General features: G+C 44.2%; 1 protein-coding gene across 4 annotated transcripts in view; it reads right to left on the bottom strand.

Moving 5' to 3' along the window:
• LOC131239940 (ALBINO3-like protein 1, chloroplastic) overlaps positions 1-1205 on the bottom strand; it is a 96036-nt gene extending 94831 nt beyond the window's left edge. For 2 of the 4 annotated variants that reach the window (XR_009168497.1, XM_058237884.1), the window contains exon 1: positions 649-1205. Coding sequence is in view for 3 of the 4 variants with exons in the window: in XM_058237884.1 (XP_058093867.1) it covers positions 649-969 (321 nt within the window). In the remaining variant the exon portion in view is untranslated. The remainder of the gene's footprint in view (positions 1-648) is intronic. The other 2 variants (XM_058237881.1, XM_058237885.1) reach the window with 1 other exon arrangement.
• Positions 1206-21154: the final 19949 nt, after the last annotated feature.

Below are 21154 nucleotides of genomic sequence, written 5' to 3'. Positions count from 1 at the left end.
ATCTAAAATGTATGTATATTCATGTTGTTGTTCCAGTGTCCAATGAGTGTAGCGGACGGGTTAGAGAAATCCAGTGGGACTTTCATTGGTAGGGAAGGGAGGACAAAGGAAAGGCCATATTTAGATACATGTATTCTAAGGGAAAAGGTAAGAAAAGGTGACGATTTTTCCATGAGCACTATTAAAACATGGATTCCATTTTTAGCGTCTTGTTCTGATAGCAAGTGAGGCCTCATATTTTTTTGTGAGACAATGGTCACCTAGTTTATTGTGCCATAGAATCCAAAATATGGAAGAGATCCTCCCTTTTCTTTTGCTATCCAAACATCTAAAACTATCACATCAATGGAAAACCTTTCCATTTCCATTGATTTTGGTGGAATTGATTATATCCAAACATACCCAAAGGGTTTGTTTGGCATACATCATAGTGTTATGCGCATTAAGGCAATTTGCAAAGGTTTTTATTATGCATTTGGCGCTTCACACACAATGCTCATAGCATACTTGGCAAAATAGCACTATTTCGTGCCATTTTTTTCTAGTGTTAATACCGGCATTATTGGCATAGTCGTGTTAAAATCAGAATATGCCTCTTTGAATGATCCAATTTCTGAAGAAAGAGCCCAATTTCATATATAAACATACCTTGAGAACAGTCTCCAGATAATTCGTAATCCCAGAAAGCCAATCTAAGTTTGATTTTGCCAAATTCGAAGAAGAGTCGGAGGAGGCATCCGCCACATCCGCAATCGTAGTATAAACAAGGCCTTGGGCTCGACCAAACAGCTCCCCAATCAAATCTCCAACACTCTCAGGATTTCTACCGATTCGGACCACGTGACTGCTACCAACAAGCGGTAGTCTCTGCTTAAAGAAGCCGTAGTGATTTCGATGATGCTGGAGCGTAATCCAGGGTCTCAAGGGAGAGAATAGAAGAGGTCGGTAGGATAGAAGAGAAGTAGGCATTTTTTTTTTTCGCCGTTACTTTACAGCGAGGGAGGAGAGAAGAGGGACAAGGCAGGATGGTGGACAAATCGGAAGGGAGGATAGTTTTGGGGTTCTTCAAAACGACGAGAGAACGAGGTAAACGTGCGCCGCGATGGTGCACGTTGGGAGAAGCGGATTACCTGTGCCCGTGTTGTTGTTGGAAGCTGTGTGGAGCCCACTGAGATTCCCGTGACAAATACACTCCCGTTCAATAGTTTTTCAAGACCCCGGTAAGACAGATATCAAAAAATCAGAAATATCTAAAACTAAAGGTGGACCACACCAAATAAAAAAGTGGAAACGAAAACGTCCACCATTGAAACCTTTCTGGAGCTGAACAAGATGTTTATATGCCATCCAAATCGTTCATAGGGTTATTACCACTAAGATAAAATGCAGCACAAATTCTCATCCTCATACAAAACTTGTAGCCCCCGTGAATTTTCCAATGGTAAGCATTCAATCCCTGCTGCTTCGTATGGTATGGCCCACATGAGTTTTGGATCTGCCTGATTTTTTTATTCCTGTCCAATTGTGGTCTTGGAAAACCTGATGAACGGAGTGATTTGTTGTAGGTATCTCCGAGGGCACCAAACAGCTTCCGACAACAGCAGGCACAGTGATATTCCTGTTCCGGGTGCAACAACTAAGCGGCTTAGCTACCCGGGTCCAATGCAGTAGAAACGCCTGATTGCCTACTCCTATCGCGTGCAGTGGCACACAACACCGACGAAGCAATGATGACGGCACCATGTATACGCCTAAAACCTCCGTGGACCTCTAGTAGCCCACACCAGATGATGGAATGCCTGACATTGAAAACTTCTTTAACGGTGTTTGTATCCATTTTCAGCATCCTGACTTAGCCCAATAGCACACTGAAAACGTAATCGCATTGGAAGAATTCTTCAGTTGATTTTGTTGCCATCAATTCAGCCAATCAATGTTTCCCGTGCAACCGAAGGCCTAGATTAGAAGTACATGTGCGGATATGATTGTGCGGACGTACCAGAGTCTACTCAACTAAAAGGTATTGATTGAATTGATCAGTACTCTCACATCCAGACAAATTGAAAACTGAATCAAAACTCATAGTCCTCTTGATGACCAATTGATTTAAAAGTAGGCACCGTACTAAGACAAATTGAGCAAAGGAATGGGTTAACCCTTAAGAATGAGTTTTTTTTGCCTTATATCAGCAATTATGGGATCGGCTAGTTTAAGGACTTTTTTTTATCTCACCAATGCTCTACCGTGGTATTTCTCAATCAAAATAAAAGATTCATGCACAACAGAGTAAAGACTAGCATAAACATAATCGATTTTTATTAATATATTGTTCCTATTACAAATGTTGTACCTCGCACTCTAAATATTAAAAGCGAGAAAAGAGAGAGAGAGAGAGAGATATATATATATATATATATAAATACATGATGTGCATATCGGAACAAGCTATCAAGGTGGGTGGTTGGCAGGATATGACTAGGGTATGAACAACTAAATTGGAACTCAAATGAACATAAGGATCTGGAAACTTAAGGTTGTATATATTTAATCTACTCTTAAAGAAAACATATTGTAGCGAGAGTCATTGGGAAGTAGCAAACTAAGCTAGGAAAAGTAAAATAGACATGAAGTAATATAGATAAATGTGTTTGGTGTAGGGCCTCGAGCTCTTATTTGAATACTCCTGTTATAGTTTTCTCGAGGCAATAGAAGCCCCTCATTGGGCTTCGGGATTCTCCGTGCGGTCTTTTTAGGCACCCGATCTCCTCCTTAACAATCCTGAAAGCTCTTAACTAGGACAGTCTCTGAAATGCTAGCAGCGGCTGGCTTGTCATGTTATAATTCCTCATGTAAATGCTGGCAACAACATCTTTCGCTTAATCGCAGTCATCCGTTGTGGAGGTCTGAAAAGGCCGAGCTAAGAGTCCTAGAGGGGGGGTGAATAGAACTATGTCAAATTAAAAATAAACTGCGAAATTTAAACAAATATAAATAAAGATAGCACTAAACAATCCCACAATGCATAAATGAAAAACAACCTCAAGTGTACAAGTATTGAGAAGTTGATATAGATGTTGTTCTAAGGACAACCTTACACCAAAAACCAATGGCTTATGGTAGAACAACCTAATTCTTAGAACAGTTTGTGTATCAAAAACTCAAACTGATACAGAAGAATAAAGAAATAAATAGCAAAGAAAAAAACTAAGTTATTACAACATTCCTACACATACATAAAAAGATTACAACATTCTCCACAAATGCGTAAAGGGAAATTACAACATCCACAAAATAAAATATTCAATCAATCACCACAAGACCAAAAATTATAGTGGTTCGCTTATGTCTACACCAACTGTTTAAAAAAACAGCCACGCAACTACTCCACTCCTAATATCCTCACATAGTGGATATTAGTGTTCACTATGAAATAGGTTTTTCAAGGTTCACCTAAAACCCTCACAATTGTGTCTTTCAAGTGGGTTTACACAATTCAAAAACCCCACACTCTGAGTTTTCTGGATCACCTCAGACAAACAAAAAAAAAAGAGATTTTTCGGGCAAAATCTCAAAGAAACCAAATGAACGAATTTAAAAAAAACTGTAAAATACTTGTCTGGATATTCTCCTTTTGATACAGCTCGGTAGAACCAATTCGGAGTAGAAGTTCAATGTAGATGTTCAATATTCACACTCACTTATGAAATGGTTCTAAGTTCTAAATTGATTTTAGATTAAAGCACATTGGGCTAGCTTGATTTGATTTTGATTCCAAGAAATGGAAAAACTCCAATCCCTCTTTCAAATAAAATTGGAATGTATAATACAAAATTAAATGTGGAAAGTTAATTAAAGAGAATATAAAATGAGCACTAAATAGCTTAAGAATATCACTAACTTATCTCTCAGAGTGGTGTCTTGATCTTACTTGAATTGGATATCAAACTCTGAAATTCATGCTCTATTTATAAGTGCAGAAATCGCATCTTCGACTAGTCCAAAGGTCAGCTCGACTGATCCAAGGACCAACAAACTTTTGAAAATTTCGGCGCGATAAGATAAGACCGTTCCACGACTGGTCAAAGGGCCTTAGTCCTGTCCACGACTGGTCGTGTGGGACCATTTTTAGTTGCTGGACTTTAAGTCGAGCCTACAGGACTGGTCAAGCACTGTTCACATGACTGGTCGAGTAGTCTCCAGGACTGGTCGAGGTAATAACAAAAAATTTCGAAAATAAGTAACAAACTTAGGACTGGTCAAGAATTTCTTGGACTAGTCGAGCCAGTACTAGGACTAGTCAAACATAGTCTAAGACTAGTCGAAAAACAGTCTATGCACTTATAAAGTGACTCAATTAAATTATGTATATGACCTATCCTATGGTCAATCTAGGGTCATTCATACCTTGTAAGTAAAATATGAACGTTAAATCTTCTTTTGCTTCAGTTGATAGTTGTTCTTTGAAGTTCATGAATCTTGAGATCTTGATATATGATGAAGATTGAACTTGAGACTTTTGAAGCTTGAATTTGATTAACATAGAAGCTTGAGCCTGAGGTTCAAAGTAAAGAACTTTGTCTTAACTTGGACGAAGCTTTGAAAACTTGAAATATTGAAGCTTGAAAGATTAAATTAACACTTGGTGTTGTACTTCAACATGAACATGTAATCTTACATTTGAAGTTCTTGAGGTAATGACATTTGTTCTTGTACATGAGATGCATAGTCTTGAATATGTAGATGCGTTACACAAGACACAGATTCCAAGAGGTTTTGGCACTACAAAATTTGACAATCATAGGAGCTAGAAACCATAGCACTTACAAGGTCTAGGGCAAATCACCTAATCTTTGGTGGGAGTGAGACTTGACACCCAATACCAATCTATTATCGAACTATGTTGGATCTACTTCCCTTTTTTTTATCTCGATGGGGTCAAGGTTATAGACCTAACCCAGATGATATTTATGTTCTTCTCGATCGTGGCTCAATCCAAGGCTATGTTCATCCGAAGATTGGTTAATATGCGGATCTTTAGAATATTCTGAATTGATGTTGGCTCTCCAAACGTCTATGGGAAAATCTCCCATTTTGGAAGGACTGTAAGAGACAACCTCACAGATGAGATAATATCCAATTGAGAGATAGGATACGCTCGTCCAATGGATTTTTTATAGCTATACCAAGCGCATCCCTTATTTAATGGGCACGTTAATTATGGCCACGTAGTGTAAGACGGTTCATCCTCCTAAATGGGCTTGATAGGAGTTTGTACCGTCACAATAATGACAGAATGCATGACGCTGAAGGAAAATCAGATGAAGATCTCATTTAAGTGTGAGTACAATTTTAACAGTGCCAAATTCGTAATGTCTTCACATGGCATTTTCCTAATGGTCCACGTTAAGGCACCGAGAATGGGTGTAAATAGATTTCCCTGGAGCGTTACGTATTCCATTATTAATGCGATGGTACGAAACCTTACACATACCTTTGAAAGGGTGAATCATCACATGCAACATGGCCATGATCAACGCGCCCATTGATGAGGAAATGTAATAAGCATGCTTATAAAAGACTCACCAAATAACAAATTTATTGCAAATCCGGTGATGATTATCTCGACGAGGTTGTCTTTCTAAGTCCTTCCAAAATGAGAGATCTTCCCAAAGATGTTTGGAGAAGTAGTAGCAATCAAGAAGATTTCAAACATCAGAGATCAAACCCTTGTCCAAACTAACTCGGTTTAGGTCTGAACCTAAGTTAGGAGATAGATTATTGTCGGATAATCCCAAGTTGTGCATTGACAGGGACAAAGGCAGTAGGAGAGTTAAATGAGTAGGCAAGATTCGATTCGCCCAACAATTCAAAGATAAGACGAGAGAGGGAAAAAAAGAAGAAGGAGAGTACCTAAATGCCCCTAGAGTCGCATCTTGATCAGTAACCCAGGGGTCAAGATGTGATGGATCATAGACATCTATTGTTCCCAACATATAAAACCACCTCGCAATGAATGGTGAAAATGCCAAAAGCGACCCGATCTAAACTATCTAACACCTTTTGGTGACCTCTGGCCAATTCCTTTTAGCGGAACGTCGTCAAAGATGTAGAGCGGTCAAGATTGATATGGGTCCAACCCAAGATTAGGTTATCTTGATCAAAGGGATCTCAATAGATCTTGGCCTGGTCCTTGATAGACCATGGACACCCCACAATGGATGAAGATCTGAGAAGCCAGGGGGCAGGGAGTTTGAATCTAACCGCAGTCCTTCCTAATCCAACTTGCCAATTGTAGAGCAATTAGTGTGAAGGATTAAGAAGCGACAGAAAGAAAAAGCGGTCGATTGATCTAAATCTTCATCTGCTCGAAATCTCCAAGAAGAGCTTGCATCTCTACTTCAGCCCTCTCTTTACATGCAGCCCAGCTAGTCCCTTCATCTAAAATGTTTGACAAGAGATGAAGTAGCTGGTTGATGCGAGTTCCAGTCGAGGAAACTTCAAGTTCGGCCGCCCTCCAAATATTATAACTTGCTTTCGCCCGCGTATGGTATAGGAGGATATGCTGGTCCAAAAATGACAAATCCTATGAGTTGGCCATTTCCTTAGCATAAAAAGCGTTGTCACGCTCTTGTAACTCTTTTATCAGGCCAGCCCTATATGATTTTAACATTCGTAGCATGGTACAATTAAACCGATGTGCCTGAGTACATCGCAAGTGTTCATACCATGTTAATTCATGCTTGCCAATCATCTCAACTGAATCCTTTTTGGCCACTTCTTGTTGTTCCAAGTAACACAAGTTTACTAAATAGGAATATTACACACTCTCATAATGCATCCCCATGGCATTCAAGTGTTGTAGCTTTCCAATAAGTTCCTCAAGCTAATGGTTTGATTCATTCGAAGGAAGAGTGTCTATCAAGCAAGAGGCGTCGGTCGTGAATCTTATGACATCAGAGGGTAAGCTAGAGAAGGCATAATCCTTCAAGCCCAATTCAAGGATCTCTTCCAAATAAGATTGAGCACCTGCAATAAGAAGCGGGGGACTGGAAGCCATTTGAAAAGATTAAGATCAGGTGGAATGATAACAAAGTGAATGACAGCGAGCTATTTAAATAATAGATATTTGACACCCACGATCTAACGTTTTTGCATAATGGTTGAAAAAGGCATGGCGATAAAACTGTTGCACGTTCTTATGTGCTAGGTAAATAAGGAGAACGACCCACATTCTACCATGTTTTAAGGAACATTCCGTGATCAGTTACAAGTAATGGTAACGGGAAATCAAGAGAGCAGAAGTCACGTGAAAATGGGCTCGATGGCCATTCATTTACAAAAGCAAAGCAGATACATTCAAAAATCAGAGGACACGAATTTTTGCAAAAATGCCTTAGCCATTTATAACGCCTCTTGTGACCCGCGGTGTTGCTTTCCTCTTGGCTGTTGATCGAGACAACCGATCAATGTCTTTTACTTAAACGTGTACAACGACAATTAGCTTGGAGACCTCCACTTTAGCTTTGAGGCGCTCTGCATGTTTTTCCGGTAGCTCTTGTCTCAACGCGAGTAGCTTGAATTCTAAACCTATGATCTTAATATTTATATTTCCAATCGTAGTTTCAGAAGCCTTCAGCACAACATTCTTGGGCGAGAGCTCCTGAGCAGTTTCGTGTGCACTAGCCTCCTGGATTCGGTCGCACCCCCTTTAGCTTCAATGCAAGCAATGACTACACCAGCATGGTAACATGTCTCGAGCATTCCCTGGAGTTCTAGGAGAGTATGCAGTTTGGTTGCTAGAACAAAGGTTGACTGAGACAACTCAAAGACTAGCTCGACCAATCGACCGAATCTCTCGACCGATTCAGCATCAAAGGATTTTGCCATCCCTTTTTGAAGAAGGTCGCGTAGTTCTGATTTTAAATCTTGAGGTTGCTAGGACTAGAAGGAGATTATGTCATGGATGTCTCTCTAGTAAATGATCTCTCAAATGAAGAGAGAATGTCATCCACGGGAGGAAGGTCGGTAGGAGCAGGAGCAACATCTCCATGGACGACCGCTGGAGAAGTCGATGGAGGAGAACTGGCATTAATCATTTCAACTTCGGCCAGTGCTGTGGAGATCTCAACCGAAATAGCTTCGATCGGCTGCTCAACATCGACTGATTTCTATTCTAAGGTCTCGATCAAGACTTGTTCAATCACCTTTGCTAAAGTTTCGACAAATGTTTCTTCGTCGGTCACGACTCTCTCGGTCTTGAGTCTTGACCGATCCCTCAGGCATCACTGTCACATCTATTGTTTCAAATTTGGCCAGAACCGAAATCTCCTCAATCGTCGTGGTTGGAGGAAGTGATGGAGTCGAAGCTAGCTTGAAAGGCCGAGTGGGAGATATCAGAAATCTTCATTGGGTGATTGGCGTAGGAGGTGAAGGAATTTGTCACGAATGCTCCGAGTCAGCAAGAGTAGTGCTAACTTCGAGCGTACTTGTAACACTCGGCCCAAAACTGAAACAGTGTCCTGAGGTGCTCACGTGTGAACTGCCGCAGGACCTTATGATTTGGTCACACATATGGGATTATTGGCCATAAATTAATCATGATTAGGCCACAAAAGACGATTTGGTTAATTTATGCTCAAGCCGAACTCAGGCCGTAGGGCTAGACTGCCAAGCTTTACTTGGAGATTGTCCGTATGAGCCGTGTACCGCCCGAGGGAGGGCCAAAAATTCTAAAATTTTGGTAGGCCATGGGCCTCACTGGGCTTGAAGTCCAACGGGAACGTTAGGCTCAGACAATGCCCGGAAATAGGTAAACCATGCCATCCAGCCAGCACTTGCAAATCGCGAGTTGCCAGGCATAAAGGTGTGAAATCCGAAAATTAAACCAATTGGCCATGTATCTTGAGTCAGTTAATCCAGACATTTCAGCCGTCAGATCTCTTCTAAATTCATACTAAAGGCTAGAAATATTTCTCAGCCCTTGCCCACAAAATCTGATCGTTGATCGATAATCGGTGACTGTTGATCGCGAATCGGACCGCTGTAGTAAAACCCCACGTCCATTTGCCGTCAAATTTCACCCAACCCTTTATCAGGCCATAGGGCACCCTGTCCATGAATTATATGGGCTAGGGGCCCATCAAGGTAGCCTTAATAATAAAAAAAAAGGGGCCCCACAAGGCCATTAGAGGTATTTGCTAAAAGACAGGGCTATCTAGAATAAATTCAGGGTATATATACCATACCCTCTCTCTCATTTGTTGAAATCCAACAATTGAAACCTGAGGGGAGAGAGAGAGAGAGAGAGAGAGAGAGAGAGAGAGTGGAGTGAGGGAGTTTGGCATTGGCGCTTGGGGACCGCATTTTCCCCGCACCCACACCCTTGCAACCTCGCAAGCTCCAATCCTATCACCGTAGAATCGAACCATGCCCAATCTAAGGTGAGAATCGAGCCTTCACCCGCCTTTTCCTAAAAATCAGCCACATGCATGCATCTCACCGCCATATTCTTGCAACGCAGGGCCCTAACACATCGAGCTTGCGGACCCGGCGATGCTAGGATGATCTCAGCGACTTCCGGTCAACCATAAGTGTGGACCATTACCTTTAGATGACTGATTATCATGCCTAGTGTACGTTTAGTAAACGTTCGTGGTGCATTGCCATTGCATGTTGCTGAAATTTCTTGGATTGCATAAATGAGTCTATAGGACAGGGATTTCCCAATTTTATGAGAAGAGGGTTTGAAGCCCTAATACTCCTAGTGTTTGAATTGTTGATTGCATGATTTTGTAGGGTATAGACATTTAATTTTCCCCAAATGTTATTGATTGTTGGTTGAATCACTGTTACATGTCAAATATGCCATGAGTGAAGTCATGTAATGTTGTTAATTTGCTGATTTGTTGAATTACTTGCATTGATTCTCAATATATAACTGAATTACATGATCCATGTTGACCCATGAATGACCGAATTATTGTGCATTGGTGCATGGCTATCCTTATGGTTGTTTATGTTGGAACATATTGAATAGGATTCGTATAGTCTAGCTGAATTTGGTGTATTGCTGTCCATGTATTTAAATTATTGATTTATGATTGCTTTGTATGACTTATTCCTGAAATTGATGATGCATGCTGTTTACTAGTGCATAGACCCTTAGGGATCAGTCGGTTAACTGAATCATTTAGGCGACCTTCTGTTAGACCTGCCCTCCAGTAACTCTGGCCCGATCAGTTGAACTGTGGATCGGCGGTCGTAATTGGACTACGTGAGACATTATTCTCAGGTCGTTTGGTTTATGGTGCAACTTATTGGGGCATATTGACTCACCATCGGCCATCCTTTTGTGTTAACCATGATTGCACGCCTATGTAGGAACTCGAGATACCCTGAGACCTTTGCGCCCACTGTTAACTATGATATTCAGCGCACAAGACTCATAAGCCGAGGATGGTGGTATGGGACACTATGCCTGAGCTGTCGGCCTATGCTGGGGTGACAAGCCTCCCCATAGTGACCAATGAGCACCAAGACTCGTGAGCCGGGGACGGTGGTATGGGACACTATGCCCATGCTGTCGGCCTATGCTGGGGTGACAACCTCCCCATAGTGACCGCGAAATGGACTTAAAAGTCCTAATTGACTTCGTATAAGTTTAAGAGTTATGGGATCATCAAACCCACGAGGGCTAAGGATCGCGAGAGCCAATTGGCCACGGCCCTGAGCCGCATGATCAAGTTAGGGCAACTTTTTACTAAGGGTATTACGGTTTTCCCAACCTGTTGGATGAATGAACCTAATTAATCAACTCAGCTAACACAATCCATAACATTGCATTACTTAGTTTGGCGATTAGAGAGTCGAGGTCACACTGAGGGAGTGTTGGTCATTCGCGGTCGCTAGATGTTGTCTCTCGAGAGAGTGTTGGTAGAAAGAGGCATGAATCATATCATGAACCATGCATTTTATTAACAAGAGTATTTAGGAATCTGTGATGTATGCTGTTTGCTAAATTTATTCTATGCATGATTGTTTGTGCTATCTATTGCTAATGGTACCATTGAGTTGATCACTCACTCCCACTCTGGGACGGTGGTCTAAAACACCAACCAGACTTCGATATAGATGTATGAACGCTAGAGCGAGACGCATTAGATGATGTCGGTGTGGATGGCGACGAGGAGTTAGCGTACTTCCAGACGTTTGGCGGACCTTACTAGCGCGATGGATGATCTCGGGCCTGGGCCAGGGCCCAACTTTCTTTATGAGAGGTGAGAGGATGGGACTAGGTTCCTAATGGATACTTGTTTCTTGGGACTATAAGATTTTTATGCTGGTTCACAACTTTATTAGTAGCACTAGGAATGTGGATGGTTTATATTTAAGTTTCCGATGATTAGTTGCCTTATGTTGATTTAATCTTTCTTTGACTTCTTGATATCCACATTTACATGCATATGAGGCCCGTTAGGGTACACGTGGCACTCGAAAATCCGAGAGCCGAGTTCTTACTCGACCCTTGGATTTTGGGGCATTACAGGACTGCTAGAGGGAATGTCTTCTGTATTGGTCGTGGTCTCTGAGTCAAGAGACACCACCTTTGTGGTCACTAAAATGGGATCCTTTAGGACTATAGGAGTGATCACTGTTGTAGCTGTCATGTCTGTAAGTACCAAAATCGGCGGTAGAACTGCAGCTTGTGGGATTGCTGGTATCGACAGCATGTCTTGTCTTGGAGTCGCCACCGTCTTGGGCAATTCTTGGGTCACTGAAGTAAGGAAATTACTTTAAGTAAATACACAAGTAAGTAGTTTCCACCTAGGTCAGACCGAACGACTTGAAAGACTGGTTGATTCCCAATACTCTAGGGATTTTTTATCACATCACTAATGGCCGAACGGAAGTGAGGAATGATGGTGGTTTAGGATGATTACAATACATATCTCAAGGTGGGCCTTATAGGACAGCCCCGACAGTGGACATATAATCCATAAATCAGGGCGGGCCTCTCAAGGCAATGGGGCCCACAACCCCAGTAAAATGGATAAACAGTGTGCATTTAACACATATATCATGGTGGGCCTCACAAGGCAGTGGGGCCCACAGTGGGACGCCTCAGCCCAGCCAGTCCCTGGTGGGCGTCCACCCTAGATTTGGATCTGTTGCATCATGGTGGGCCCATGCTGAAGAGTGGGCTGGGGGAATGTAACAGGAAGGTGTGGGGGAGGCTCCACACATCATAAACGGGCCCCACAATGAGGTTATACAACACATACATCATATGGGCCTGTGGTAGGTGGCTAGCCCAGCAGGGTCACTTGGAACTATTGGACGATCTGGAAAGCACATACATACATGGTGGGCCTTGCTACCCCTAGTTGGGCATCCTACTGATGGGTGGCCTAAATATACATACACCTCATGGTGGGCCTACACATCATTAATGGGCCTCTGCCATAGATGGCTAACATGGATATATAATACATACAACAAGGTGGGCTGCCTACTATCAGCCCACCAGCACATTGCTGGCCTACTGGGCGTCCCCCAGGTGGATGGCCTGAATATAACACATACTGATGGTGGGGCTTACTTGGGGATGACCAATCAGCGAGTGGGACCCGCCCAGGTGAGCCACGCAGAGAATAGATGGAGTGGATAAACATACACATCACATAGCCCCTGCTGGATGTTAGTCCAGCAGACATTGGGTCTGCCTAAAATCTGGGCCAGCCCAAAGGCTGTGGGGGGTTAAGTCAGTACATCACGGTGGGCCCCACTAGAACTTGGGTCACCCGGGAGGTGGGCCAACCCCTTACATCCATCCAATCTAGATGGATCAAGTGGATAAAACGTATATAGTGTGAAGGGCTTGTAGCTGGAGGCTCCTGCTGCTGGATCTGTCCAGCCCTGGACCCGGTCCTGAAATGATCTCACCACCTGGACGGTGAATATAACACACATATATCATGGTGGCCGCTGCCCTGGACAGGGGATGAAACACATACACAATGTGGGGTCCACGTCCTATGGACGGTGTGGACAGAAATATGCATCAAGGTGGTCCCACGTCCAGGGACTGGATGACATACATCAAGGTGGTCCATCACCATCCCCAAACATCCGGGCGGTGTGGATAAAATACATACATCATGTGGGGTCAACGGAAGGGTGGACGGTGTGGGAAAAACACTAACATTAATGGGTCCCATGCGGGGCCCACCATAATGTTTATCTGCCATCCAAACCATTGATAAGGTCACACAGACCCTGGATGAAGAGTTAAACAAATTTTATAATGATCCAAACTTCTGGGACACCCAAAAAGGGTTCCAATGGCAGACGCTCAATCACCACTGTTTCCTGCCATGTGGGCCACCTGAGTCCCACATACAGCTGATTTTTGGGGTGGCCCACTGGTCAGAGGGGACCTAACAAATGCATAGTGTTGATGGTCAACACACATCATGGTGGGGCCAACAGTTGAGACCGTGGGTCCCTGACTGCCCGTCCGTCATTGGCGCACAGGACGCTGCTGCGCGTCCTCGGGCGTCAACGGTAGCGCCTGCTGCCCCTGTATATATTATTATTATTATTATTTTTGGATTTGGGGTTTTCTTGAGGATTTTCATAGGTAGGGCCCGCATCAAGAGAATCCACTCCAACCATTGGTTTCTATGGCTCAATACAAACCCATCGAGCCCAATATTCGATGGGTTTTGCTGTACGGGAACATTAGGGTGTATTTCAACGGTAAAAGTACTATTCTCTATGTTATGGCCCGCCAGAAAGTCGGATTGACTTCATTTTTTTGGCTCAACGCCTAAAATGATCTGGGGAATGGGATGGACGACCTGGATTAGATTCACGCATCAAGGGGGGGCCTACATGAGCAGCTCACTCAAAGGTTTGAAATCAAGCTGACATTTTTATTTTATTTTATTCCTGCTACTGTCAGTACACACCACTGTCAGCTTCATACTTCCTGTGTAGCCGCATCCAGCGTCCCTGGACGCTGGACAGTCCCCATACAACACATTTTAATGTGGGCCCTACCTATGAGATGGCTTGGGAAAAATGCATGCTTCATGGTGGGGTCCATTTGGGTGGGACACACAGCCACGTCATCATATAAAAATGAAGAAGAGAGGGAGAGAGAGAAGCACCCACCTCTAGATCTACTTCTTCTTCAATCCCTAGGGTCCTCAAGCCTTCTAGGATCCTCTTCAACGGTGGAGATGGGCTTCTAATAGCTGGATTGGAGGGGATCTAAGGTGAAAGAGGGCTGGCTATGGAGATGGTTTGGGATGTCCATGGCTTCTTAGTTGCTAGGGGAGATGAGAAAATGAGGAAGGAAAGAGGGAGGGAGAGAGAGATAAGAGAGAGAGGAGTTATGGCTTGTCATAATGATGGCCATCATAAATGCCTAGGTAAGGGGAGGTGTTGACTTAAGAGGAGGAGTCATTATTACTTGTGTAAGGACATGACACTTAGGGAATGGTGTCATAGGGGTAAGTAGGTCCCACAATGTGCGGTCCACAACCATTATAATGCGCGGGCCACAACTTTTGATCTAAGTGTCGCTTTAACGCACAAGACGCGACATTAGAACCACGGTGACAGTACGGTCACGACGGTATAAGTTTCGAGTTGAGCCGGCTCAGATATACTGGACACGATTCAAGATCATGGGCAAATGCCAATAACATATTGCAGGTCACCGAAATTCGACCGGAAGGACCGTAGAAGCCTACGAAGCGATATAGTATAGGATATGGGTCTTACAGTTCTCACCACCTAATAAAAATTTCATCCTCGAAATTTACTATCACATAGGACGAGGTAATGGGAGAGGAAGCATCGATATAAACATATACAAGGCATAATTAACCTATAAAAGGATGAAGATAGTGCCCTCTATTCTCAGCCTTGCGCTCGCAAGATGCCTCCTTAACAGAATAGTGAACCATATTAATCTTTGGATCTCGGATCAGAAACGATCGAAACAGGAAGACATGCAGCCTCATAATCTCAATGGTAGGGAGCTATATTAGAAAATCTTTAAGTTATTCGAAATCAGGGATCTAGCCATTCTTAGTTCTCAACAATCATAGAGTGAAGGGTAGCTATTAGTAGATATGTGATGTTATCTTCAGGTATTCCCAAGTTATGCTCTGATACCATCTTTTGTCACGCCCTAAACTCGAAAATCAGATTTATAGAAATTTCGATCGTCGAATCCAGTGCCGATAGCCTCCGTAGTACCACATTCTCGGCTCCTAGCGTCCATACGCCAGATTCCGATCCTATGATCCTACAAGGAGGATTTTTTTTAACGTACATTTATCTCGTAAGAAGTATAACCACAAGTATACCCAAATCACAAAGGCAACATCATCATCACATATCAACTGATATAAACATTTGAATACAATGCCGAAAGGGAAATGCATATGTAAAAATTACAGAAGTCAGCTACATACTCCAAGCTCTAAGCTGCTGCAACCTAACATCACCTGCACGCATCTTCGTGCATAAGCTTATAGAAAGCTTAGGGGGTGGTGTAAGTGTATGCACAAGGTAAGTGCCAAGTAATCAACGCAATGCCATAATCATACAATGTCGAAATAGGCGTAAGATCATGAATCATATGTTATCAGAGTAAGAGAAAATACTGACAAGTCTATGAGTCAAACAATATCAGAATACGTGATAAAAATCAACTATACAAATGAGGAACAATATCAGAATACGCGATACAGATCAACAATACAAATGGGGAACAAAATCAGAAGACGCCATACAGATCAACTATACAAATGAGGAGTCATAAAGAGTCAAATATCAGATGACGTATTTAAACTATATAAATGTAGAAACACAGGTAACCTAAAATGTCATATGCTGTGGATGTAATGCAATATGTGGTGCGAATGGAATGACCATGCTGGAGTGTGAAGTTGGGATGATAGTACGTAGTATCGCAGGTTATGGGATCCATCACGGGAACTTCTATCCAAACCAGTCCCATACCTAAATTTGGATTGTCAGACTCAATGTGGTAAACTCCTGATCTCAGGTTAGTCGCGCACCCCAACCGAAATCCTGGTCATTGCGAAGGTACACATAACAAATAGTTGTGTACCACCAGCCTGAGTGGATAGTGAATGAATGAATGAATAAGTATGCAACTCCTGCTTAATAAGTCCACATATCAGTACTGTTCATCTCTGGGATCAGTACCGGGGTTTGTTACACTCCAAATGGCACTGTCCCTCTCCCAGCAACGCAATCCAAGTAAGCGTAAGAAACCTTACTATCCGCCTGAATAATCTACCAATATCTATCCGGCACGTCGATAGCAGACCCATTTACGAGTTGGTCAAACTCAGCCTAGTTATTCCTCTTACCCTTGGGCGGGTTAGGCCACACACCCTCCCAACTGACCACGGCACAATGGGAGACGCAGCCTCCTGGTATTCGACACTCGGGCAGTCATGTATCCACTCGGTCTCGACGTTGGGGCATCCTCTGGTACCAAGAGGGTTTAGGGATTTTCACCCAGGGGCATTTATGGCAGCCCGATGCTAGAGTAGATTTCTGGTATCCCATCTGGCCATCTATGATATGCCTGTGGAGGCTACGACCCTGATGTCGCTAAAACGTATAGTAATCACAACACAATGCAAGATGCATGAGCCATATAATTCAGTCATGCATTAATCCTGCGCATGTCGTGTGCTCATATGAGATAACCTCCGCCTATCAGGGAGTCTCATATCATCATACGCAATGACATATGCAATGGTCAATCGCATCTCATAACAAACATGCAGATGATGCGTGTGGGCATGTATCATGATGTTATGCTGTCACATACTTATAATCGGTATCAACGATTGACCTCGACAATGTAGACATTTAACCAACATCGCCCCCAAGGAATGACCCACATAGAGACAAACATATAATGGGCCCACAGCCTCACACGAAGGTCTAATATACAATACAATGGGCCTTACTCAAGGGCTACATATACACAACACATTAGATGGACCCTGCTCATGAGCCTTAAATACATGACATGTGATCCCTACACATGGGTCTCGAATACATCAAATGGGCATGACCTAATACATATCACATGGGCCTTGCCCATAGGCCACGAATACATCACAATGGGCCTTGAATACATCACAATAGGTTTTAACTACAGGTTGCATATACATCATATATGTCTCGACAATCGGCCTTGGCAATCAAAATCGGCCTCAGCAATCGAAATCGGCCTCAACAATCAAAATCGACACTTGGAATCGGCCTTAATACTCGGCCTCGACAATCGGAATCAGCCTATACAATTGGCCTCGACAAATCGGAATCGGTATCGATAATCAACATCGATAATCAGCCTATATACATGGCGGGATCCATATATGAACGGCCCATCAAACCATAATATAAAGATTGGCCCTCGGTTATGGTTATATCAAATCCGATAGCACAAAGCCCTCCGTTTATGGTGAATGGGGCCCACTTATTTGGGTTAACCCACTAAGAGAATGATGAGAATGAGCCTAACAAGGCCTAAGGAAAGGTCACATTGTGGACACCAACCATCATTGCCCATCAATATGGACATCTAACCAACATTACTCTCAAGGAGTGGCCCACAACAGGGATTCATACACAACGTATCAGCCACACATACATCACGTTGGGCCCCATTCATGGGCCTCTCATATATCACGTTGGGCTTCATACAAGGGCCATACATACGTTATACTGGGCCTCACACAAGGGCCCATGAGCTAGGCACAAAGGATGGATGGTGAATGCATTGAATACATCATATTGGGCTTGAGGGGGCAGCCCACATAGCCCAGGAAACAAATGGGCAGCAAGGTCGATATACCCATCAAGGTGGGCCTCATAGATCAGCCTTATGGTCTAGAAAATGGGTGGTCAGAGTGTCTACAATACATACATCAAAGTGGGCCTGCTGCACCACAAAATGGGCCTCATGAGACAGCTCATGGTTCAACCAAAATAGATGGGCAACAATGCACAACATACACATTAAGGTGGGCCCTGCACATGCAGCAAGTGGGCCTGCACATTCCGAATGGGCCCCACCAGATGGACAACTTGGATCAAGCACGTACATTACGTGGAGCACACGTCCCATGTGGACGGCTAGATATACAATACATATCTCAAGGTGGGCCTTATAGGACAGCCCCGACAGTGGACATATAATCCATAAATCAGGGCGGGCCTCTCAAGGCAATGGGGCCCACAGCCCCGGTAAAATGGATGAACAACGTGCATTTAACACATATATCATGGTGGGCCTCACAAGGCAGTGGGGCCCACAGTGGGATGCCTCAGCCTAGCCAGTCCCTGGTGGGCATCCACCCTAGATTTGGATCTGTTGCATCATGGTGGGCCCATGCTGAAGAGTGGGCTGGGGGAATGTTACGGGTAGGTGTGGGGGAGGCCCCACACATCATAAACAGGCCCCACAGCGAGGTTATACAACACATACATCATATGGGCCTGTGGTGGGTGGCCAGCCCAGCAAGGTCACTTGGAACTGCTGGACGATCTGGAAAGCACATACATACAAGGTGGACATTGCTACCCCTAGCTGGGCATCCTACTGATGGGTGGCTTAAATATACATACACCTCATGGTGGGCCTACACATCATTAATGGGCCTCTGCCATAGATGGCCAACATGGATATATAATACATACAACAGGGTGGGCTGCCTACTGTCAGCCCACCATCACATTGCTGGCCTGCTGGGTGTCCCCCAGGTGGATGGCCTTAATATAACACATACTGATGGTGGGGCTTACCTGGGGACGACCCATCAGCGAGTGGGACCTGCCCAGGTGAGCCACACAAAGAATAGATGGAGTGGATAAACATACACATCGCTGCAGCCCTTGCTGGATGTTAGTCCAGCAGACATTGGGTCTGCCTGAAATCTGGGCCAGCCCAAGGGCTGTGGGGGGTTAAATCAGTACATCACGGTGGGCCCCACTAGAACTTGGTTCACCCGAGAGGTGGGCCAGCCCCTTACATCCATCCAATGTAGATGGATCAAGTGGATAAAACGTATATAGTGTGGAGGGCCTGTAGCTGGAGGCTCCTGCTGCTGGATCTATCCAGCCCTGGACCCGGTCCTGAAATGATCTCGCCACCTGGACAGTGAATATAACACACATATATCATGGTGGTCGCTGCCTTGGATGGGGGATGAAACACATACACAATGTGGGGTCCACGTCCTATGGACGGTGTGGACAGAAATATGCATCAAGGTGGTCTCACGTCCAGGGACTAGATAACATACATCAAGGTGGTCTATCACCGTCCCCAGACATCCAGGCGGTGTGGATAAAATACATACATCATGTGGGGTCCACGGAAGGGTGGACAGTGTGGGAAAAACACTTACATCAGTGGGTCCCATGCGGGGCCCACCATAACATTTATCTGTCATCCAAACCGTTGATAAGGTCACACAGACCCTGGATGCAGAGTTAAACAAATTTCATAATGATCCAAACTTCTGGGACACCCAAAAAGGGTTCCAATGGCAGAGGCTCAATCACCACTGTTTCCTGCCATGTGGGCCACCTGAGTCCCACATACAACTAATTTTTGGGGTGGCCCACTGGTCAGAGGGGACCCAACAAATGCACGATGTTGATGGTCAATACACATCATGGTGGGGCCCACAGCTGGGACCGTGGGTCCCTGACTGCCCGTCCGTCATTGGCGCAGCAGGACGCTGCTGGGCATCCTCGGGCGTCAGCGGCAGCGCCTGCTGCCCCTATATATATTATTATTATTATTATTTTTAGATTTGGGGTTTTCTTGAGGATTTTCATAGGCAGGGCCCGCATTAGGAGAATTCACTCTAGCCATTGGTTTCTATGGCTCAATACAAACCCATCGAGCTCAATATTCGATGGGTTTTGGTGTACGGAAACATTAGGGTGTATTTCAACGGTAAAAGTACTATTCTCTTTGCTATGGCCCTCCAAAAAGTCGGATTGACTTCATTTTTTTGGCTCAACGCCTAAAATGATCTGGGGAATGGGATGGACGGCCTGGATTAGATTCACGCATCAAGGTGGGGCCTACATGAGCAGCCCACTCAAAGGTTTGAAATCAAGCTGACATTAAATTTTTTTTTTCCTGCTACTGTCAGTACACACCACTGTCAACTTCATACTTCATGTGTAGCCGCGTCCAGCGTCCCTAGACGCTGGACGGTCCCTATACAACACATTTTAATATGGGCCCCACCTATGAGATGGAAAAATGCATGCTTTATGGTGGGGTCCATTTGGGTGGGACACACAGCCACATCATCATATAAAAATGAAGAAGAGAGGGAGAGAGAGAAGCACCCACCTCTAGATCTTCTCCTTCTTCAATCCCTAGGGTTCTCAAGCCTTCTAGGATCCTCTTCAACGGTGGAGATGGGCTTCTAATGGCTGGATTGGAGGGGATCTAAGGTGAAAGAGGGTTGGCCATGGAGATGGGTTGGGACATCCATGGCTTCTTAGTTGCTAGGGGAGATGAGAAAATGAGGAAGGAAAGAGGGAGGGAGAGAGAGATAAGAGAGAGGAGTTATGGCTTGTCATAATGATGGTCATCATAAATGTCGAGGTGTTGACTTAAAAGGAGGAGTCATTGTTACTTGTGCAAGGACATGACACCTAGGGAATGGTGTCATAGGGGTAGGTAGGTCCCACAATGTGCGGTCCACAACCATTATAATGCGTGGGCCACAACTTCTGATCTAAGCGTCGCTTTGACGCACGAGACGCGGCATTGGAATCACGACGACAATGCGGTCATGACGGTACAAGTTTCGAGTCGAGCCTGCTCAGAAATATTGGACACAACTCAAGATCGCGCGCAAATGCCAATAATAGATCGCGGGTCGCCGAAATTCGACTGGAAGGACTGCAGAAGCCTATGAAGCGATACAGTATAAGATTCGGGTCTTACACCTTGTCGGCTAGCTCGCCGTGGGCCCAAAAAGTACCGCCTTACGCGGTGTCCACTTTTAACTAACATCGCAGTGAGCCCGACATGTATTAACAGTGGGTGACATTATCA

Source organism: Magnolia sinica, chromosome 3, assembly GCF_029962835.1.
Source record: "Magnolia sinica isolate HGM2019 chromosome 3, MsV1, whole genome shotgun sequence".
Taxonomy (NCBI): domain Eukaryota; kingdom Viridiplantae; phylum Streptophyta; class Magnoliopsida; order Magnoliales; family Magnoliaceae; genus Magnolia; species Magnolia sinica.
Note: the sequence above shows the minus strand (reverse complement) of the source record. Positions and strands in the feature narration are given on the sequence as shown.